This window comes from Lissotriton helveticus, chromosome 4_1 (genome assembly GCF_964261635.1).
Source record: "Lissotriton helveticus chromosome 4_1, aLisHel1.1, whole genome shotgun sequence".
In the NCBI taxonomy this organism is placed as follows: Eukaryota; Metazoa; Chordata; class Amphibia; order Caudata; family Salamandridae; genus Lissotriton; species Lissotriton helveticus.
The window spans coordinates 784,214,836-784,239,138 of record NC_136063.1 but is presented as its reverse complement, the minus strand read 5'-3'; the positions used below and the strand labels follow the sequence as shown (position 1 = coordinate 784,239,138).

At 46.5% G+C, this 24,303-nt stretch overlaps 1 protein-coding gene across 1 annotated transcript in view; it reads left to right on the top strand.

The window, feature by feature from the left end:
- The window catches only part of LAMA3 (laminin subunit alpha 3), a 1,062,926-nt gene that overhangs the window by 602,570 nt on the left and 436,053 nt on the right, over positions 1-24,303 (top strand). Inside the window, exon 28 of the mRNA XM_078687418.1 lies at positions 12,883-13,036. Within this exon, the coding sequence (XP_078543544.1) occupies positions 12,883-13,036 (154 nt within the window). The remainder of the gene's footprint in view (positions 1-12,882; positions 13,037-24,303) is intronic.

Sequence of the window (24,303 nt, the reverse complement as noted above, 5' to 3'; positions counted from 1 at the left end):
CACCCTCACTCACCCTCAACCCCTCACCCTCACTCACCCTCACTCACCCTCACTCACCCTCAACCCCTCACCCTCACCCACCCTCAACCCCTCACCCTCAACCCCTCACTCACCCTCACTCTCACTCACCCTCACTCACCCTCAACCCCTCACCCTCACCCTCACTCACCCTCACCCTCACTCACCCTAAACCCCTCACCCTCACCCACCCTCACCCTCACTCACCCTCAACCCCTCACCCTCACTCACCCTCACCCTCACCCTCACTCACCCTCAACCCCTCACCCTCACTCACCCTCAACCCCTCACCCTCAACCTCACTCACCCTCACCCTCACTCACCCTCACCCTCACTCACCCTCACTCACCCTCACCCTCTCACCCTCACTCACCCTCAACCCCTCACCCTCACTCACCCTCAACCCCTCACCCTCACTCACCCTCAACCCCTCACCCTCACTCACCCTCAACCTCTCACCCTCAACCCCTCACCCTCACCCTCACTCACCCTCACAACACATATTGTGTTACAATAGGTGTCACATTTGCGAAAGATAAAACTATTGGCATTGTAAATAACAAAGCTATTAATTTCGCTATTTTCAAAACAAGCACATAAATAAAAAATGTGTCCTTTACAATACCAATAGCTCAAACTTTCCTAATGCGAGACCTATTGCATTGCTGTGCTTCTCTCCCCTGCTGCACTCTCCTGCTCTCTGGAGATGTGGCCTAACGACCAGAGCTGCCATCTAAGTCACGTAAATACAAAACATGTTGCATTCCAAATGCTATAGGTGTCACATTCGCGAAAGTTATAACTATTGGCATTGTAAATGACAAAGCCATCAATTTAGCAATTTTAAAAACCAACAAATAAATAAAATATGTCATTTACAAGACCAATAACTCCAACTTTTCTAATGCGAGACCTATTGCATTTGCAATGCTTGTTTAATTAATGGGACCAACGTGGCGTTTTTGAACGAATTAGGGACTATTCCCTGAGATAAGGACTCGTTCAGAGGAGAAAGTATTCCTTGGGGTAATGTCGAATAAACTTCCTTTAATATGTGCGGAGGACAAGGGTCGTTAGGAGACCCGGACTTTACTCGGTTCATTAATTCTGCTAATCTCTGTTGTTCTATAGGGGGATAGCCTTGAGTTCGTTGGGGTTTCTGCAGGTATCCATTCTTTCCACAGTAGTCGGGCTGGGTTGAATACTGTTTTTTTATGATGGCGATCTTATCCATAAAAAAGTCATTGAGCTGATTACACATCATTTGAGTGGGGGCTTGAGAGGGGGAAGTTCTAACATCATTACATAGGTCGTTTACGACCCTGAAGATTTCTCTGGCTTTGTTTTGGGCATTTGAGATTTTTTCGGAGAAGAAGACTGCCTTAGCAGATAGGATAGAGTTTTTGTACTCCCTGCGGGCAATTATATATAATGATCTATCTACATCAGAGTACCCATGTCTCCATTTTCTTTCCAATTGGCGCAATTCCAATTTTTGGTTTTTTAGATCTGTGGTAAACCATCTATGTGCATCCATGCGGCGAGCACGTGAGAACTTGGTTAAAGGAGCGTGCTCGTTGCTGGCAGCCAAAAGCCATTCAGTGAGATCTTTGTCCAAGAGGTTGATGTCTGAGGAAGAAGCTGGGAGAGAATTGGCCAGAGTAGATAAGAAATTTTGTTTATTTAGTGAGCTCCATTTCCTTGCTAGCCCCCCCGCAGAAGCGGGAGCCTTTAGAAGGCTGTGAAAGATGATGGAGAATTGTAGTTGATGATGATCCGACCATATGCAGGGCGTTATCGTCAGGGTGGATAATGGGACATTACGAGACCATATCTGGTCCAGAATGTGTCCCCTTTCATGGGTCGGGGTCAGAACTGATTGAGAGAAGTTCATGTGAGAAAGAAGCTCAAAAGGTTTTGTAGCCTGGGGTCCGGCTTTCGGGTCATTGTACCAATAATTTGAGTCCCCAATCAACATGACTTTATCATAATTGACGATTAGACTAGCCATTTGCTCGGATAGCAAGGCCGGGAATGTAGGCATGATTTTGGGTGGGCGATAAATCAGTACCAGTACCATAGTTCCTTTATCTGAGTCGGATTTAATTACTAGGTTTTCCGTGTCTGGTAAGTTCAGTGGGGGTAGAGTGGTGAATGTATGGTTTTTATGAATAATTGCAGCCACACCCCCCCCCAGTTTTTCCTGGTTCTCTGTTTGTCAGCAGAATATAGTAGTCTGCCGGTAAAGCTGTGAGAATGTCCGGTAAGGAGTCCGCCGTGAGCCAGGTTTCAGATAAAAATAATATGTCTGGTCTGTCAGATTTAAGTAGTAGTAGGATGCCTAGTTGGTGTTTTACCAGAGATCTGGTATTAAGATATAAACAGCGAAGGGTCAAGGTGTTTGGGCTTGGGGTAGAGCTAGTGGAGGTAAGGCTTTGAGGTGTGGTATAGGAGTTCTCCTCCGTTAGGTGGAGAGGATAGATGTTATTAGCCTTTAAGCAGGTAAGTGTAGCGCGATCAAGGTCGGAGGTGCCAGAGTGTTGCAGAGAGAGGAGTTCAGCAGAAGTGTAGATGTTAATTTCTCCAATCTGCCTAGTCCCTGGGCCCGGCCAGGCGCGGACGGGCGCAGACGGGCTTGCCTTAGGCGCGCCCGCTGCGCTTGTCCGCTGCGCGTCCTTGCGAGGCACATGGTTATAAGGAGAGACGGGCTTATGAGCGTCACAATTAGGGGCGTGGCCTCGCGGTAGTGGGCGTGGCTAGTGTGAGTCCCGGGGAGATGTCGGCAAGACGAAAAGAGCCCCGCGTCAGCGCTAAACTCCGCTGCACGGGTGGTCCTATGAGGTGCTCTGTCACCTGATCGAGTGCCAAGAAGATATGGTGAGTTAAAACACAGTATTACACAAACACAAGTTTAAAATAATGAACAGCAAATCTCCCGGCTTTCCGCCTCAGGAGTTTAGGACTTCTCTAGTCGCGTTCGTAGTCAGCGCGGCTTATGAGCATCACAATTGGGGGCGTGGCCTCACGGTAGTGGGCGTGGCTAGTGCGAGTCCCGGGGAGATGTCGGCAAGAGGAAAAGAGCCCTGTGTCAGCGCTAAACTCCGCTGCACGGGTGGTCCTATGAGGTGCTCTGTCACCTGATCGAGTGCCAAGAAGATGTGGTGAGTTAAAACACAGTATTACACAAACACAAGTTTAAAATAATGAACAGCAAATCTCCCGGCTTTCCGCCTCAGGAGTTTAGGACTTCTCTAGTCACGTTCGTAGTCAGCGCGGCTTATGAGCGTCACAATTGGGGGCGTGGCCTCGTGGTAGTGGGCGTGGCTAGTGCGAGTCCCGGGGAGATGTCGGCAAGAGGAAAAGAGCCCCGCGTCAGCGCTAAACTCCGCTGCACGGGTGGTCCTATGAGGTGCTCTGTCACCTGATCGAGTGCCAAGAAGATATGGTGAGTTAAAACACAGTATTACACAACACAAGTTTAAAATAATGAACAGCAAATTTCCCGGCTTTCCGCCTCAGGAGTTTAGGACTTCTCTAGTCGCGTTCGTAGTCAGCGCGGCTTATGAGCGTCACAATTGGGGGCGTGGCCTCGCTGTAGTGGGCGTGGCTAGTGCGAGTCCTCGGGGAGATGTCGGCGAGAGGAAAAGAGCCCCGCGTCAGCGCTAAACTCCGCTGCACGGGTGGTCCTATGAGGTGCTCTGTCACCTGATCGAGTGCCAAGAAGATATGGTGAGTTAAAACACAGTATTACACAAACACAAGTTTAAAATAATGAACAGCAAATCTCCCGACTTTCCGCCTCAGGAGTTTAGGACTTCTCTAGTCGCGTTCGTAGTCAGCGCGGCTTATGAGCGTCACCATTGGGGGCGTGGCCTCGCGGTAGTGGGTGTGGCTAGTGCGAGTCCCGGGGAGATGTCGGCAAGAGGAAAAGAGCCCCGCGTCAGCGCTAAACTCCGCTGCACGGGTGGTCCTATGAGGTGCTCTGTCACCTGATCGAGTGCCAAGAAGATATGGTGAGTTAAAACACAGTATTACACAAACACAAGTTTAAAATAATGAACAGCAAATCTCCCGGCTTTCCGCCTCAGGAGTTTAGGACATTATGCATGTTATTTATTATTATATGTCTTTTAGAAAAGTTTTGTATGGCTTTGTGGTGTATTCTTTCAGCTAGATTGAACGTGAATCAGGTGTTGATTTTTTGTGATAAGAGAAAAAAGATATATCAATTACATTTGGTATATTTTTATGTTTGATGAGGTTTAGGATTTTTTGTGCTGCTGTTGGGGTGCGTTTCAAATTATTACTTATACTTACTTTATTTTGTCATTTTCGATGTGTTGTTTTAGATTTAGGATGTTGAGCAGTTTGTCGTCTGGAACATTTTCTTCTTTAATTTAGCTATTCTGTGTAAAACGATAAAAGTTAAACAGTGTGTTATCTTTTCTTTGTTAATTAATAATTTTTTACTTTAGTATTACTTTTACTTTTTAGTATAAATATAATTGTTACTTACTTGGATATGCAGTTGTAGAGTTGTATATTGTGCAGTGTTATGTTTTGTATCGAAAAACTGGCAGAGTTTCCTCCTCTTCAAATGTTTGTTGATTTTTCGAGTTATTGTTAGGTTTAATTAGTGTGCATTTTTTAATGTTTGTTTAATTGTTTAAATTATTTGAGTGGGTAAGGTTGTATATAGTTTGATTGTATTGATTGCTTTAGTAAAATTCTAATCTTTTTTGTCAGTTATATATATTTGGTAAAATGCTTATTTAATGTGTTGGTATATTTATATGATATATAATTTTATTTATTTATTTATTTAACCCCTTGCATGTGTCGGACTCCCTAGTGGATCCCTGCAAGGATCCACCCACTAGGCACCAAGTAGTGTGTAGTGTAGTTCCTATATCCCTGATAGGCTCTGCGCATTGGAATAATATACACTATAGTTGTGGCATAGGACTGAGGTCAGTATGCCTCTATCGAGTACATTAAACTTAATTACTTGTATGTGCCAGCTAACTCAGAGGTCACTAGAAACTTCTTGCATAAAAAAGAAGGGATTTGTTTCTGACAACCGCATAAACATGACAACTTTGTTTCCCTTAGCATCGGAACAGTCTCAGAATCGTGAAAACAATAGATAACAGTTTCACCCAGTCAATCGTGCATGCTTCGTTTCTACAGAGTTTACACAGAAATAGGTAGACGGCATTTCAATAAAAAGGGTTTATTGAACAGTCTTATTTCTCGTGCAAGAGATATCAACTGCTACAATCGTAAGACAGAATGCAAAGTATAATACGTACAGAGTTAGCAGTAAGATAACATAATATTGCAATAGCATGGTTTGTAGCTGTGACATATATTCATAAAAATACATACATAAATAACACAGGCTAAAATGTGAATACTCGTCTGGTGCTTCTAGCTAGTTCTACCCCAGTGTACCTAACCTAAGTGTAGTATGAGGTAAGAAGTAGGTGCTGTTTTTCTATAGTCTTGTTTAGCTATAGTTAGGATTGGTGTTGCCAAGATTTGTCAAACGTCCCTCTAGGTTCTAGTCTGCTCCATACCTTAGAATGAGAGAGGTTGGAATCTCTCTCCAGGTCTCGACCTCTAGCACCCCTCAAGGGGAGTCAGAAACACTGGAGCTGGATTCTCTGGAGGAGGATGACAGCGTCTGGTCAGTGCGTCAGGCGGGGACTCGAATTCTTTCCGAACTTGCAGTGGCGAGCCGTGCAAGTATGCGGCCGTGACTTGCCATGGCAAGTGAAGGTGTTTAGGAATGCCAGTATTGACTTAAAAGTCGGGCAGAGGAACATCATGAATGAACCCATAAGGAATAGATGTTCATGCACAATAAATGAGTTCTTGGAGAAATCAATAATCCAAGCAAGGGGAAGTCCTAAAGGCTTAAGAGTCTGGTTTTCCAAGAACTCGTTGAGACATGTATGGACGGATGTAGGTGGCCGTGCCTGTATTTGGTTAGCATGGATAATGCCTAAATAACGATTAGATTTCTATGCCTAAATAAGGGCAATGTGAATTGTGGCTATATGAGGGCATAAGTCGGGAAACCTATATACGGTATCTAAATCAACACACAAATGGGGAGCAGCCCCTTGGGCAAGGGCTTTTGCTCCCCTATCTTTCTGGCAATATTCAGTCTCTCTGCTTCCCCGGGGGGCAGAAAGCACACTAGGCACCAGGGATTTATTTCATTTATGTATATAGGGGTTGAGGCTGCCCAAAATGGACATCCCAATGACTCCACCGCCCCCCAAAAATGCCACAGTCTTTCTGCCCCCTCCGGAGGCAGGAGGGGACAATAGTCCCTGATCTGCCCCCGGGGGGGGGCAGATTGCCCACTAGGCAGAGATTATGTTTTTCTTTATAAGTTGCAGTATGAAGGATGTCGCCCTTAGGGGCCACAAGGTTACTTACAACCACCTGCTATGCCTTCCCAAGAATGAAGAGTCGGTCAGAATACAAGCAGTTCGTTTTATTATCAAAACGCTGCAGAGGAGTCCATCATGACCTGAATCCTAAGATGTTTGCCGAGGGACTGACATTTCCAGGCATAGAAGTAACAATTATACATTTCAGCTGGTGCACAAGACACACCCACCCAGTAACGTTCCACAGGAGGAAGCAAGAGACAAAGAGGGGCACACAAGGATGAGCTAAGAGTCTGAGGCTGGGTACACACTATTTCTCTCTGGCAAGGTGATTCTGTTTGTGCCTGCAGCTGAACCAGTGGGAGCAGGCTCCGTCTCATGGGAAAGGTATGCAAAAGTATAAACAATATATCCACTAGTACAGCGAGGCCCACCCTTAGAAGAAAATTCACCCCAGCAGCTTTCTGCTAAAGCAAGCAGTACATATAATACAACTTAGTTCAGTCACAGTCTAATATGGATTGCGAAATACAAAATGGAGCCACAGTCACTATGTGACTGTGGCTACCAACTTAGCCTTATAATGCTAACCTAATATAGCACAGTACAAGAATAGCACAGCTAGGGGATTTTCAGACTAACAGGTGGGGGCTGCCCAAAATGGGCATGCCAATGCCCCCACCCCCAAACACAAATGGGACAGTCTTTCTGTCCTCTCAGGGGGCAGATGGGAGTTATTATTCCCCCCAGGGATGTATGGCTTGTGTGGATCCCATAAAGTTATCTTACCCAGAATCCCCTGCAACCTCCAATTTAGCTAACAAAAATCATATTTTCCTCACATTTCTGTCTGGGATCACCACACCAGCCCAATTTTTCCTACCCCCCAGCATTCTCCTTGGTCTCTCAAGTAAAATGATACCTCACTTGTGTGTGTGGGCCAAGGGCCTGTGACTGGGAAAGGCCAAAAACATAGGGATCGAGGGGATAGCACAGCAAGCTCTATGTGCTATATATTTTTTATATATGTGCGTTTTTAGGCTGACTCTGCATTAGACACCCACACAAGTGAGGTATCATTGTTATCAGGAGACCAAGGGGAATGCTGGATGGTGCACATGTGTGCCAGTGTGGTGATCTCAGGCAGACGTGTGAGGAAAATATGATTTTTTTAGCTAAATTTGAGGTTTGCAGGAGTAGGACAACGTTGGGAGATCCATGCAAGTCACACACCCCCCCCCCCCCTTCCCCAGGGTGTTCAGTTTTCAGAAATGTCTGGGTTTGGCAGGTTTCCCTATATGCCCACCATGCCCAGGACCACAAATGTAGGTGACTCCCTTGCAAAACCAAGTTTTTGGTGATCGATAATTTTAAAGTCTCCACAATTTATTTTGGGCCGTTTTCTGTTGCGGGTACTAGGCCTACCCACACAAGTGAAGAACCATTTCTATTTGGAGACTTGGAGGAATTCTGGGTGGGGGGAAGTTTATGGATCCCTGCAGATTCCAGAACTTTCCATCACAGAAATGTGAGGAAACGTTGTTTCATTTTAAAAAGAGGTTTGCAAGGGATTCTGGGTCACAGAACCTGGTAAGAGTCACACATGTCACCCCATCCTGGATGTCCAAGGGTGTCTAGTTTTCAAAAATGTTTGCTAGGTTTCCCTACCTCCCGGCTGAACTAGGGCCCAAAATCTACAGCTGGCACATTGCGAAAATAGGGTCAGTTTTCCTGTTCCAGTTTTTTGCTGAATTGAGAATATAGTCAACTTTTCAAAAATGTATCGTTTTTCAGAATCCATTATTGCTTTTACACCCATTTTTACACTGACTGGAAGAAGGTTGAAAGCACAGAAAATAGCAAAAGTAGGCTATGTCCAAGGAAATTTCCTAAACTTTTTTGACAAAAGTCTGCCTGGTCCTGAAAGCTGGGAAGATGTTGATTTTATCACCACAAGCCTTTTGTTGATACCTTTATAGGGGAAAAACTAGGTGCTTTCTTCTGCAGCACTTTTTTCCCCATTTTTCCCGAAACAACACCCAACATTTGCTGTATTTTAGCTCATTTCTCAGTCCCCTTCAGGGGAATCCACAAACCCTGGGCACCTTTAGAATCCTCAATATGTTGGAAGAAAAGTACACAAATTTATCGTGGATACCTTATGTGGACAAAATGTTACAGGGGCCTAAGCATGAACTACCCCAAATAACCAAAAAAGAAAGGCTTAGCACAGGGGGGAAAGGCCTAGAGGCTAAAGGGCTAATATTGGATTTATTTGTTTTGATATAATAACTTATATTGTTCATTTTATTTAAATGTTTATACTATGTAAATCTGTTTAAATATTCTTAGTGTATACATTATAGGTGTACTATTATTATAGTGCTTATGGTTCAGTGTTGGATGGTCTAAAATATTTTTATTTAATTATAGATGGTTATTATAATTTTAGGATATATTTATTGTTGTTTTGTATGTGTAATTAATTGGTTTTTGGTGTGCTTTACTTGTATTTACTAGTTGTGTTGACGATAATTTTGTAGTCGATATTGTTGTAATACATTTTTTTGACATGGTAGATGATTATAAGTCACTATGGGCCAGATGTAGGTCGGTCGGTAACGGCCGAAAATCGGTATTTTCGGCCGTTACCGACCGGTATTTGCGCTTTGATATGTAGGGACACATATTTTACAGAATCGGTAAATTTACCGATCGGTAAATTTACCGATTCTGTAAAATACCGAATCGGTATTTTTTACCGATTCGGTAAACTTGAAATGTAGGTGGGACTCTTCAGAGTCCCACAAGCCGTACAGAATCGGTATTTTACCATCAAATCTATTTGATGGTAAAATACCGATTCCGGTGTGCATGCACATGTGTGCATGCACACCTGTGCCATATGACAGGCAGACCTGCCCTTAGGGCAGGTATGCCTGCCACATGGCACCCGAGCCTCTTTTGGGGGTGCCAGAGGGTGTCAAAGTGACACCCCCTGCACCCTTGTGTCAGTCGGTATTTACCGATTCGGTAAATACCGAATCGGTAATGCCCATTCTTTCCTATGGGCTTCAAAGCCCATAGGAATGAATGGCCATTACCGGTCGGTATTTACCGAATCGGTAAATACAGAATTTTACCGATTCGGTAAAAAAACATCTGGATGGACCTACATGTCCACCCTTCATATTTACCGATTCTTAATTACCGAATCGGTAAAATTCGGTAATTAAAAATCGGTAAATGATTCCTACCTACATCGGGCCCTATATTTGTGTATCTTACATTTTTGTCCTCGATATATGTAAAAGTTGATGTTTTTGTTAACGATATTTATACGTACGAGATAAGTGACTTTATACGTATGTTTAGGGACTCAATATTTTTTTCATCAATATAACATTTTCAATAATTGGGGAACTCGATATTTGTTGTTTCAATATTATGTCATTTATTCGGCTGACGACCTCTTTCAGAGTTGTTGGGCTACAGCAGGGCGCAGAGGTGAGAGTAGGGGGTGATATAGTATTATTCTGGGATTGGATGTCTAAAGATGGTTTATTTGGAGGGCCTGATGCCCATTAGAATATTCAGTGTTAGGAATTATTGGTTCGGGCGTGCATTATACAGTTATTGGATTGATCTGCACATCAGAAGAAATTTGAGGGAGACCCAGTTCAGTATGAACGTACCTTGGGCTTCCTCTTAAAGACGTCCACTACCTTCCTCTTAAAGACGTCCACTACCTTTCCTCCTATAGAACCTCTAGATTTGCTGTGGGTTTTGCAAGGAACACTCGTTTTTAATATGCTTTCTACTTTTTCTATTAGGGAGTCAATATCTCTAGACACACAATTTGGAGCCATATGCTTCTGGGGTGATTCAATTTGGCCTGGGCTCCCAGGGGGCTGGATTTTGCCTTTCTTATTCCCATTTTTTACAAGGTACGTGCGGTGCAATATTCAGTAGTCATAAAAGTAGCCCTAGCACAAGGTATACTGGTACAGTCAAGATGGATAGGTGGAAAGCTACAGTATCTTGGATCCTCAGTGATTCCTGGCTCTTATCGACCACTTGGATCCCTTGCAAAAAGTAAAAGAGAATGGACTTGCCCTGCCTTATCCTGGCTTGGACAAGCCAGCCTTTGGCCTGGGCTTGAAGAGTTTGTGGTAGTGGCCTGCCCCCTTCAGGGACCACTCAGCAATAGCGCCTCCCAGCGCAATGCATGTTCGGGGATGGAGTACCCTTACTCAGGAGGATCGCGGGGGCCAATAACCTCTCTTCCAACTTCTGGCAAGCCATGTCTTCCAAGAGCTCATGGATACTTTTCTTTCTCTGACTTCAAAGTGAGAGAATTTATGTAGCAATATTGCTGGAGAATGGGGGTAGGGAAGAGGTTTTTCTAGCATACATGAACTTTCTGTTATTTTTGAAGTGTGTTGGAAATAAATACTTAATATGAAAAACAAATCAATACACTAGGTAAGGCACTTTCCACACATTTTTGTTTGTGCACTGTATAGTTTTATTAGTAAAACTGTATGTCTGTGCAAATGTAATAGTCATTTCAATTGAAAATGTGTTGTGTGTAACGACAGTGTGCTACCATGCCATCCATACCCCTCTCTATGCCACTTAACTCTACTCGGCACATATCCACACCCCTGCACTCTGCTCAGCCCCAATCACTTTACACCCCTCCACGCCACTGCATTCTACACCACTCCACTCTGCGCAACTGCACCCTATGACACTTGATGCCACGCCTCTCTACTCTACCCTGTGCCACTCTACTCTATGCCAATTCACTCTTGGCAACTCTACACTACCCCAATCTAGGCCACACCAATCTACTCTGCACAACCCTACTCTATTTCACTTTACTCTATGCCACTCTCCAACACTGCACTCTACACCACTACATTCTATTCCAATACACTCTACACCAATGTGCTTTACTCTGTAACACTCAACTCTATCGGCTGCCCTCTTTGCCAATCCACTGTGTACTACTCTTAATTTACTCCGCACCACCATACTATATACCATAGCAGTTTACACCACTTTACTCTACGCCAGTATGCTCTATGCCACTCTACGCAACTGAACTCTACCCTGCACCACTTCACTCAATGCTGCTTCACTCTACTTATAAACAATCTGCTCTTTGCCACTACAGTCTATACAACTCTACTCCACTCTATGCCACTGCACTCTGCGCCACTCTACTCTTAACCACTGCACCCTATGCCAATGCACTCTACACAACTACACTCTGTCACTGCACTCTACTCTGCATCACTGTACTCTACGCCACTTCTCTCTACTCCACTACACTCTACACTCCTGCACTCTGACATGCTACTCTGCAACACTGGACTCAACGGCACTGAACTCTACAGCACTCTACTTTGCACTACTCCGCTCTATGCTACTTTGCTCTATGCCACTATACTCTATTCTGTACCACTCTACGCTACTCTACTTTGCACCATTCTACTCTGCACCACTCTATTCAACTGCACTCTATGCCAGTTGACTCTACTCTGCACTCTATGCCACTGCACTCTATGCCATTCGACTGTACTCTGCGCCACGGCCTTCTGCATCACTCAACTCTTCGCCACTCCACTCTGCACCACTCTACTCTACATAACTGCACTCTATGCCGCTGCAGTGTGCGCCACTGTACTCTACGCCACTGTACTCTGCACCACTCTATACTGCGCCACTCCACTCTGCGCCACTGCACTCTACTATGTACCACTCTAATCTGTGTCAACTGCATTCTACGACGCTGCATTGTATGCTGCTGAATTTAATGCCACTGCACTCTATGCAATCATACTCTGTGACACTCTACACCAATGCACTTTACACCAGACTACTATTCTCTATACCACTCCAGTGTATACCACATTACGCGACTCCACACTATGCTACTCCAATACACAACACTCTCTGCCACTCCACTCTACTCCATTCTTCGCCATTCCACTCTACAACACTCCACGCGATTCTCCTCTACATCACTAACTTTTAGCAATGCTGAACAGAAGCCATGCTTATGTACAACATGGTTAAAATACATTGGCACAGCAAGTAGGTCTCGCATAGGCGAGACCTACTGGCATTGCCAATGCTTGTTCTTCTTACTAGTATGTAATTATATAACTATTAATACATCAAGACACAAGTGTATGACTGTGATGTCATAAATCAAGGAGGCTTCTTTTATGCATGCATTTTATTTGTCTTGTATTGCAAATAACATGTTTTGGTTTACAATACATTGTTATGATTTAAATGACATTTCTGCAGCTTGTGAGTTTGGTTATGTGGCACAGTCTGCTATTAATATGGCATTACAGCATATTTAGTAGTCCAGGATGATTTTACAAAAAGTTAATAATTTAACAGCACTCAGTATCCTTGCATGTGTGTTTCTTTGTGTTAGCTGTTTGCTCTACCAGCACTTGCCAATGGACGTGTTTTCCTGTGTCTATGGAACCGAAGGACAGTATTATAAAAGCGATGGCCGGAGCCTAGACATAGAAGTCGAACAACCTGCCCCAGTACACCCGGCAATGGCAGCCATCAATGGCAGACAGGTACTTTTTGTTTATTTATGTGTCTATTTTAGGTAATAATAATAATAATGATAATAATAATAATAATAATAATATAGCCTTTTGTAGAGCGCGAACAGCTACCTCCAAGGAGGTGTCCGGGCACTATAGCAATAGGTGACGCACGAAAAACGTAAGTGGCCCGGATCCCCAGAGATTAAATTAGGTTAAAAAGCAATGTTTTTGCTGCTTTCCTGAATTGTGTTTCACAGCTAATCTGGTGCAAGCCATCTGGTAGGGAATTCCATATCCTGGACGCCCCGCACATAAAAGATCTCTACTTAGCCGGACTTTCTTTACACAAGGGGTGCAAAGCAAATTCTGAGAGTTAGACCTCAGAGACCGAGATTGCTTATACGATACTAATCTCTGTTTCAGATAGCTGGGGCATGATCAATGGACTGTCCGAAAAGCTAGGGTTAAGGCCTTAAATTTGATTCTTTTGGCTACTGGTAACCAATGTAGTTCTTTGATGTGCAGAGAAATATGCTGCCTAAATGGGACACGTCTGATCAATCTCACAGCCGCATTTTGAACCATTTGTAGTTTCTTAAGCAGGTAAGCCGGTAGGCCCAGATAGAGGCTGTTCTCGTAGTCCAGGTGAGAGGTAACTGTGGCATAGACTACTACCCGACGACAGTTCTCTGGTAAAAGGTGTATAAACTTTCGCAGGTTTCTCAACCTTCCAAAGCAGGCAGCTGTCACCTGCTGAATTTGGGCCGAAAAGGATAGATCCGCCTGCCACTTTACTCCTAGATTTTTGGCGCTGCCAGCCGGGACGGGTAGGGGACCCATTTCGTCCGAGAAGTATTCTAAAGCTCTCATGGTGTTGCCTCTAAGTTACTCACCAGCACATGTTTCTGTGTTTCATTGTAGCTTTTATGGGATGACTGATGTCTGGCTTTTGGGTTGTATTCTATCTGAGCACGTTTCGTGCTCTTGTTGGTGAGTTGCTCCTGACTGGTGAGGGCAGCCTGATAATTCTGATAACTCAAGGCCGGTTTTGAGTAGCTCGGTTTTTCAGTTTGTCCTGAGGTTGACAAAGCTGCCAGGTTGTCAGATTGTTTATGTATGACATTTCAAGTCAAGTCAAGTCAAGTCAATAAATTTATATAGCGCGCTACATACCCAGAGGGTCTCAAGGCGCTTGAAGAGGGGTGGGGAATTACTTCTCGAATATCCAGGTTTTAAGTTGCTTTCTGAATGCTAGGTGGTTTTGAGTGAGGCGGAGGTGCATGGGAAGTGAGTTCCAGGTTTTGGCCGCTAGGTAGGAGAATGATCTTCCTCCCATGGTGGTTTTGTTGATGCGGGGAACAGCAGCGAGGGCTTGGTTGAAAGAGCGCAGCTGGCGGGAGAGGGTGTAGAAGGAAAGACGTGTATTGAGGCATTCAGGTCCAAGTTCGTAAAGAGCTTTGTGTGCGTGGGTGAGGAGGCGGAAAGTTATCCTCTTATTGACGGGGAGCCAGTGGAGGTTTTTCAGGAGACCAGAAATGTGATCTTTACGCGGGATGTCTAATATGAGTCTGGCTGATGTGTTCTGGATGCGTTGGAGTTTTTTCTGAAGTTTTGCGGTGGTACCGGCGTAAAGGGTGTTTCCGTAGTCTAGGCGGCTTGTAACCAGTGCGTGGGTGACCGTTTTTCTGGTTTCGGTGGGGATCCAGCGAAATGTTTTTTTGAGCATGCGAAGAATGTTGAAGCAAGATGAAGAGACGGCATTGACTTGTCTGGTCATCGAGAGTGAGGAATCCAGGATGACGCCCAGGTTCCGTGCGTGATCCGTCGGGATGGGTGCTTTTCCAAGGGCCTCTGGCCACCAAGAGTCGTCCCAGGCGGAGGGGGAGGTACCTAAGATAAGGACTTCTGTCTTGTCTGAATTCAGTTTCAGACGGCTATGCTTCATCCATTCGGCTACCTCTTTCATTCCTTCATGTAGGTTGGTTTTGGCGATGTTTGGGTCTTTGGTGAGTGAGAGGATCAGTTGAGTGTCATCAGCGTAGGAGATAATGTTGAGGTTGTGTTGGCGTGCGATGGTCGCGAGGGGGCTCATGTATACGTTGAAGAGGGTGGGGCTGAGTGAAGATCCCTGTGGCACGCCGCAGATGACTTCAGTGGCCTCTGACTTGAATGGTGGGAGGCGTACTCTCTGAGTTCTTCCGGCAAGGAATGAGGTGATCCATTCCAGTGCTTTTCCTTGGATTCCGATGTTTCTGAGTCGTTGTAACAGGGTGTTATGACAGACTGTGTCGAAGGCTGCGGAGAGGTCGAGGAGGATGAGGGCGACTGTATCTCCATTGTCCAGTAGAGTTCGGATGTCGTCTGTTGCTGCGATGAGTGCGGTCTCAGTACTGTGTTTGGCTCGGAAGCCGGACTGTGAAGAGTCGAGGGATTTGTTGGCTTCGAGGAAGGCGGCGAGCTGGTTGTTGACAGCTTTCTCGATGATTTTGGCCGGGAATGGAAGGAGTGAGATGGGGCGGTAGTTTTTGAGTTCGGTGGGGTCAGCTGTGGGTTTTTTCAGAAGGGCGCTGAGTTCGGCGTGTTTCCAACTTTCTGGGAAGGTGCCGGAGTTGAGAGAGCAGTTGATGATGTCTCGGAGGTGTGGTGCTATGATGGGGTTAGCTTTGTTGAAGATGTGGTGAGGGCATGGGTCTGTGGGGGATCCTGAGTGGATGGAGTTCATCAGGCGGATGGTGTCCTCAGTGGAGATTGCGTTCCAGTCATTAAGGATGTTCAAGGGGGGTGAAGGTACGGCAGAGGGTTGGGTGGGTTGGTCTTCGGGTTGGTTGTCGAAGCTGTTGTGGATGTCTGCGATTTTGTCGTGGAAGAACGAAGCTAGGGAGTCGCAAAGGGTTTGAGAGGGGGTGATGTCGTTGGAGTTGGCAGTGGGGTTGGTAAACTCTTTGACGATGTTGAATAATTCCTTGCTGTTGTGGGTGTTTTTGTCTAGTCGGTCTTTGAATGCGGTTTTCTTGGCAGTCCGGATCAATTGGTGGTGTATGCGGGTGGCGTTTTTGAAGGCGTCCCTGGTGTTGGTGTTTGGGTCTTTTTTCCAAGCCTTCTCAAGGGAGCGACAGAGTTTCTTGGATTTTTTAAGATCATCGTTGAACCAGGGGGCGTTTTTGCTGCCTAGTTTAATTTGACGTTTTTTCAAAGGTGCTAGGTTGTCGGCTGTGTTGGTTAGCCATTGAGTGAGGTTAATGGCTGCTTGGTTAGGGTTCGATGAGTGGGCAGGGGGGTTTTGAAGAAGCGATGAGGAGATCTGGTTGATGGTGATTTTGTTCCAGTTTCTTCGTAGGGTAGGTTGAGGATGGTTGTGGGTTGTGGTCTTATTGTAAACAAAGTGAACGCAGCTGTGGTCCGTCCATTGGAGACCTGTGGTGTGACTGAAGGAAATATGTTTGCTGGAGGTGAAGATAGGGTCGAGTGTGTGTCCTGCGTGGTGTGTGGGGGTATTAACAAGTTGTTTGAGTCCGAGGTTGGCGAGGTTGTCCAGAAGAGTGGTGGTGTTGTTGTCGTTGCTCTTTTCCAGGTGAAAATTGAGGTCTCCCAGTAGAATGTAGTCCTCGGAGGGGAGGGCGTGTGGGGTAATGAAATCAGTGATGTCTTCAGTGAATTGTGCACGGGGTCCTGGTGGCCTGTAGAGGAGGGTGCCTCTGAGTGTGGTCTTTGGGTCGGTGTGGATCTGGAAGTGAAGGTGTTCGGCGCTAGAGAGGTTGACGTCCGAGCTGGTTGAGATGCGGATGGAGTTCTTATGGACGATGGCGATGCCTCCTCCTGTTTGGTTGATGCGATCTTTTCGGATGATCTTGTAGCCTTCCGGGATGGCTATGGTGATGTCTGGGGCTGAAGAGGCGTTCATCCAAGTTTCTGTTAGGAAGGCGACGTCTGGAGAGATGGTGTCTAGTAGATTCCAAAGGTTGATGGCGTGGCTGTGGACCGATCGGGTGTTGAGTAGGATGCATTTTAGGTGGTTGGCGTCAGATCTATGTTTGGTGTTAGTGGATGAGGGATTGGTTTTTGTACAGTCAAACTTGCAGGAGTTGCATATGGAGGGTCCATGGGTGTGTCCAGGTGCGGCTTGGGCGCAGTTGGGGAGTCGGCCGGGGTTTAGTGCAAGGAGGGAGGAGGAATCGTATGTAATGCGGGTGGGCTGGGACTTAAGGGAGCCAGGGGGTCTGGTGCTGGGCGCGGTCCAGGCGCGGACGGGCGTAGACGGGCTTACCTTTAGCGCACCTTCGGCGCGACCGCTGCGCGTGGACGCTGCGCGTAGGACCATCCGTACTTAAATGGTTAGTGGGGGGGCGGAGCATGGGAGGGTCGGCTGGGAGGCGGGAGCGGGGAGGAGACACAGGGCCCAGGTAAACACACAACAACAGCAAGATGGCGGTGGGGTATCCTAATACAAAGCAGGGGCACAGTCGCCGGTCAAAATGCCAATAAACTGCACGAGCGCTGATTAATTAATTAAATTATCGTAATGCGGCAGCATAGAGCAATGAATAATAGACAGGTATGCCAATAAACAGCACGAGCGCTGATTAACTAATTATATTATCGTAATGCAGCAACAAAGAGTAATGAATGATAGACAGTATATAAATATCGATACCAGGCGCAATGCTGTCGTAGAGGCGCTCTCTCTGGACAGGCAGGGATCGAGGGGGAGCGAGTGGGAGCGACCGCTGACCAGAAGATCCAGACGGTCACAGGGTCAGAGGGGGACGGGTTTTCCAGAGCGGTCCTAGTGTGTGGGAGGGTCGGCTGGGAGGCGGGAGCGGGGAGGAGACACGGGGCCCAGGTAAACACACAACAACAGCAAGATGGCGGTGGGGTATCCTAATACAAAGCAGGGGCACAGTCGCCGGTCAAAATGCCAATAAACTGCACGAGCGCTGATTCATTAATTAAATTATCGTAATGCGGCAGCAAAGAGCAATGAATAATAGACAGGTATGCCAATAAACAGCACGAGCGCTGATTAATTAATTATATTATCGTAATGCAGCAACAAAGAGTAATGAATGATAGACAGTATATAAATATCGATACCAGGCGCAATGCTGTCGTAGAGGCGCTCTCTCGGGACAGGCAGGGATCGAGGGGGAGCGAGTGGGAGCGACCGCTGACCAGAAGATCCAGACGGTTTCAGTGCACCTATAAGTGGCAGGCAACTGCCTCGTGTGTGACACTTAGAGTGACACGTTCTCGCGAGTAAAACCAAGTAATGAAGTGCATGGGAACAGATAAAAATCAGAAATTAAACCCTTTTGAGGAAAAAGAAGCTATACAAATATTTTGAAAGTGCTGCAAAACCGAGAGTTAAGTGACATGTAGTGAGTGAGATTGAGACCCTGTTCTTTGACGTAAGGCAGCGCTGCACCAAATGTGGTGCACTGCCTCGCGTCAAAAAGAGAGAGAAAAATTCTCCATATCTAATACAATATGGTAAATTCTTTTCTCTGGCCATTGCCTAGTACTCTTTTAGCAGCCACGCACCAATGCACACACTCTTGGGTTATAGTGCAAGAGTGTGTGTGTTCTCTGAAGCATAGGTTTTGTACTGGAAGGAGTCACTTCCAGAACAAAATAATACTTTGTCTTTTTCCACCTTGTATGAGTGATATACAATGCAGCACACATGTAAAGTAGGAACAGTGAGGAGAAATTAAAAGATTTCTACTCGTTCGGTCTGCCTTGCGGAGACATAAGATTTCGGAGCAAATTCCTGTCTTCCAATGTTTGTAAATAAGGATTTGTGTTAAAACCTGCTGGTGGTTGCATGAGAATACCCATGCACCACCCAGGGAACACCCCCTCGATTCAAAATAACTAAAAGCAGCTCATAGCCCATTTGCCTTATTTTGATATACTCTCCAATGGAATCCTCAATTGTTTTAATGTTATGTCATGTGACATATCTTCTTGGAACAATCTGGGTGAGGGGACATATAATGCCACTTCCTGTGATATCATCAAGGTTCAAGGGTATATGATGTCATGTCCGTTACCCTAGGCATTCTGTTGAATTAATGTCCCATATGGTTAACACTTGCTATATGACACTAAATCCCTGCATGCTTTGCTGAAGACTATCTTCTACTGTGTGTAATACAATTTTAAAACAATATGCATATTATCATGCTTTCAGTCACAGACTGCGACCTCATAGCACTATAATACAGAAGTCACTAATCCCCACTGCTCCCACCAAGACCCAATTCTGTTTCTCATTGGTTACACACAAAATGTCTGCAGTGATTCCATCAATCAATTAACGTTTCATAACTTTAGCATAAAATAATGCATTTCCCATCAATTTCTTTAACCTGTATGATTTATCATCTTTCATTTAGGTGTGTGTTTATGTTGTATGTACCAACCTAAATTGAAAAGCTAACAAAATAGCTCTAGTATAACTTTTCCTTGTTTCTCTTTTGTTGTGAAACCTGGGTTGCATTGGCTGCTCCAGCAGTCAGAGATAAAAGCTCTTTTATTCCTTAGTATTTCTGCAGTTTCCAATGTCACCGATAGTTAATATTGGCTTTAGAGCAGGGCATCTGAGCTCATATTTTAATGGTACGCTTACAACTTGGCTTTTACTTGCATGGAGCTGGAAATTGCCAAACATCATTTGAAGCAGTTAAGACATAAATACCATTAAATCCCTGGGTCATGGGCCTTTTTTGCGCTCAGTTTGAAATATAAATTAAGAAAAACATGTCTGCCACGAGCTCTCCTTATATTGTAAAGACTGAAACAAGGCAAAATGGACGGTACAGCGGCAGATCCTTGGCTATTTCAGATGCGCATCGCCCCTCTGCTGAGAGCCAACTGAGGAAAACGGGAAAAATAAAATGATAATAAATTGGTTTTAATATCATTTTATTTTTCCTGTTTCCCTCCTGAGCCAGCCAAGTCTCGGTGGTGTGGGGCTTGGCTGTCGTCACAGCTAGCAGGGGAGGAGTAGTGCATACTGTAAGTGCACATGACGTTTCCCCGGCCATTTTAGGCAGGCCAAACCGTCATGCACACTTAGGTTTCTTCAACCCAGCTGTGGTGCACAGCCGCATTGGAGAAACAGCACAGGCTCCCAGGAACTGTCTGAGCGGCAAATCAAGCCATTCAGACCAATCCTGGAGCTACTCTCATGCTATTGAGAGCAGCGCGGGCTTGGGTGGGGAGCCTGTGCAGGTGTCCCAGGGACTATTGGGACCCCATCAGGAGAGAAGAGGAGCACCGAGGTGGCTGGCAGCGTTGGAACAGGTACGTTTCTTTTTATTATAATTATTTCCCTAATCCCCTGTCCCTCACATCCCCCACCCTCTACTAGAGTTTTGTGGTGACCACCACTGACTGGGTAGGTTATTTAAGCAACTCCCACACACATATTTGTACTCCTCAGCAGCTTCATCCACCCGTCTTACTGAGGGACTTTTTTGATTCTTCCTTTTTCTCTTCACAGAATAGCCCCAGGCTCTCTTTGTGTTTCTTGTAGAAAAATGTATTCTAGGACAGATAAAGTTGAAGATGTTTTAGCAATATTGCCAAATGTGTGATGAGCAGGATATTTTTTTAATTTGCTACATTTCTCTACACTGAGGACACAATCCCCCAGATTCATCATTGTCGAGTTTTGCGAGTCCTTAATAGCGATTATTAAGGAATCGCTATTAAAGACTCGCAATACGGGATTCATGTAGAAATCGCAATATTTTTTGCGATTTCTACTGCTTCCTTATTTGCGATTCGCAAATTGCGAATCGCAAATAGAATGCATGGGGAGTCAATCCTTATTTGCGATTCGCAATTTGCGAATCGCAAATAAGGAAGCGATTTCAAGGTGCCAGGGTGTCCAAAGGACACCCTGTAGCACCCCTGAAAGGATAATGCACACTGATGTTGCACACACACATGTCCAAAGGACGTGTGTAACATACAACTTAGAAAAATGCACTAAAGTGCATTTTTCTAAGTTTTCGCTATTTACCACGTTGTCAGACTTCGCGGTAAATAGCGGTCCCAGATTGTGAAATCGCAAATTTAAAATGGGTCATGAATTGCATTTAAGGAATCTCAAATAGAGATTTCTTAAATGCAATTATTCGCAATTAAGCGATTTCTGAAAATGCGATTTTTGCACTTGGGATGATGAATCCCAAATTCAAAAATAGCGCTCACAAAGGGCCAGATTCTCAGAATCTGGCCCTTTGCGAGACGTTTTGGCCTTGATGAATCTGGCTGAAAGTTTTTATCGCTTCCCTACCAGAACGTTGTGATCATGCAGGAGCAAGCAGCATTAGAGATATCCACAGACAGACATTTCACCTTCTCAGAGGGCACCTCGTCGATGGACCACATTACCCATGATTTAGAACGCCCCTGGCTTTTTAGGTTTCGCCCTGGCGTTGCAACTGCGTAGCATTTGCTCCGCCCAGGGCGAAATCTCATTCTCCTACATATGGGCTTTGGTCACGCATCTGTCTCCCATTGGCTAGCTCCATAAATGGAGGCTAGCCATTGGGAGACAGAGGATGTCAATCACGCTTTCCCCTGAAAACGCGATTCGGGGGCGTTTCTCGGTCTTTTTTTAAGTCCCGCCCCTTTGTCCTGGGCCGCGCTGTGATTGGCTGCCGGCTGGGACACCCCCCTGACGTCATTCCCCGGGCCGCGCTGTGATTGGCTGGCCGGCCCGGGACCTGACTTGTTTGTATTTGTATTTCCACTGTACACAGTTTTGAAATGCCATCATGCATTCAAAAGAAAAGCTGAATTAACCCGGAAAGCCCTTTGGTCCTTCTTCGGACATACAGACCTCTCACTGATTGAGGCACGCACATCCCAACCAGGCTGGGTTCTACAACTTGATGCACTGTGTGATCCGGTGCAGATTCTACGTGTTTTCAATTCACTCCCCTTTAATCTTGGAAATGCCGAGAAGCACTGGAGCCGAAGGGGAAATACCCATTGAAACGATATGATACTGGCAGAAGCAAGTCCGTGTAACCTTGTGTGTCTCGGTACTCTCCTTCCTGTCTTTGTATTGCAATCCTCTCCGCCTCGGTCATTCACGAAAAATGCTGTTCTGCAAAAAATGTGCTATATTTTGCTACCACTGAACGCATGGTTGTCTTCCTGCTTTGCGTTTTCTTATATTTTTTGCACAGCGCCCTGAAACCAAGTTAGACGGAGCGTGCGCTTTATAAACAAACAAAATAGCCAGACGTGTTTTTTTCGTCCTGAATGACTTCAGGCCTGCTACATAAAGATATTCTGGCGCTGGAACTCTGTTGGCACATCACAACATAATATCACTTGAGAAAAAAAACGCTCTCCAGCGTCAGCCAAGCACTATACGGACCACTCAAACCAGTGCGCAAGAACACCTCTCTCTTTCCACAAGAGGCACACTGTGTGCATATTTTCATTAATTGTGTTTTGAATACGAAAATAGATTTCTGTTGTTCCGCAATGTACAGCTGACAGCCTCTTGAGTGTTCTGGACACAAGTGAATACTTTCTATATAATCACAGGTCGGAATCAGCTCTTTCTGCGGGTTGAATCAGGCGCGCCAGCAGGGAGATAAGGGCGCGCGCCTCGCCTGCCCGCATCCTGCATCCCCGGCCGAGCATCGCTTCTTGCTCTCTCTCTTCTTCATTCGATTTGCTATTGGACTTGTGCTTGTAAAGAATGCTGTGCGAAGCCTTGTCATCCATCCTACTTCTGGCATCGGATGCAATCCGTGCTCCCTCAAAAAACATGCATTATACAACCGGCGCATGTTATTTTCGGGTACTCCGGGAAAATGTAGCAAGAACTGAAGTGATTTAATCATCAAAAGAAATGAAAACTCCATCTAGTGCCTCGACATACTCGGTGCTTTGTCTGCCCCTGCGGGTGTCTTTAAAAACACAGGCTGTAGTGCTGATGTATCTTGCATTGTTTGATGCTTTTCAGCTGACAAGTTTTACAATATTTTTTTTAGCCGGGGGCGCTAGAGGGCGCGCTTGCGGAATGGCTGCCTAGTCCTGCAGCTCCCGCTCCTTGGTCATCTATCCTGCTGGGATCCTCTGCCACGGGGTGCTGCGGTGCCCACCGGAAACCGGATTCCGCTTCTGTGGGCTGCTGCCCACAATCGTGCCAAGTCTGGGAGAGCTGCGATCCCCAGGGCCGTAGATACGGGCTCCGGAAATCTGCCCGGCTCCTGCTCTGGAGCTGCCTGAGACGGGCGCCCGGCCGCTGCAGTTACGTAAGCCCGGTGCCTGCCACGAGGCTCGTAGGCCGCATCGGACCCTCGCCTGCTCGTCCCAGCTGAGGCGGCGCACGGAGGTGACGAGACAGGTAGGGGATTTCTGCCCGCTAGCTCTGGGGCTCCCTTTCCACCGTCACAGCGCTGCCGCGGGGGTAGGGCCCCCCCAGCCAGAACACTTGTTGCTGCGGCATTGCCGGGCTGCCAGGCCTGTTTCTTTTGGCGCCGCGGCCCCGCACCTGTCCTGCACTGCCCGCCTACGATCCCTTTACCGGGCGGAGGAGCTGCCCCACCACACGGGACTTGCCTGGTACTCCCCCATATCGCTAGCCCACGACTGGGTAAATGATCTTGAGCGCAGGGGACTGCACGCACGTCTAACGGCCGCCATCTCTAGGAGGCGCAAACCTGTGTGCCGCGTTGCTCCTGATACTGGCCTGCCTCCCTGTCTCTGACCCTGCGGCCCGGCTGGGAGGCCGATGCTCCTGGCTCCTGCACTGCCTGTTTCTCACACAGCGACTGCCTGCTGCCATTGCCGGGTGCCCGAGACCGGACTGGAGACCAACGGGCGCTGCTAGTGCCACCGGACTTGGGTCCCGTGCTCCCGCTCCTGGCTGATCCTTGCCTGCTGTGTTTCTGCCAGCCTGTTCTATCCTTCTTGTCCGCTGTCTTGCCCTCAGCCACAATCATGGGGCGGCCTGATACCCGCCAGCCTAAGCTGGGTTTTGATAACTCGCGGAAAAGCAGCTCATCGACGCAGATGACCCCGGGGCCCAGCGCGGCGCCTCCGCAGCCTGCCCCACCTGTTGCTCCTGCTGCGGACCTTGCCAGCCTGTTACAGGAGATGCGGCACGGCTTCGCCACCGTTGTGGAAAAAGTGGACGGCGTCACAGCTCGGTTGGACGCCCTAGTCCATAAGGTAGATCGCCATGAGGAGCGCCTTACCACTGCAGAACAGAGGATTTCCGACACCACTGATACCGCCGCATCCCACACGACGCAACT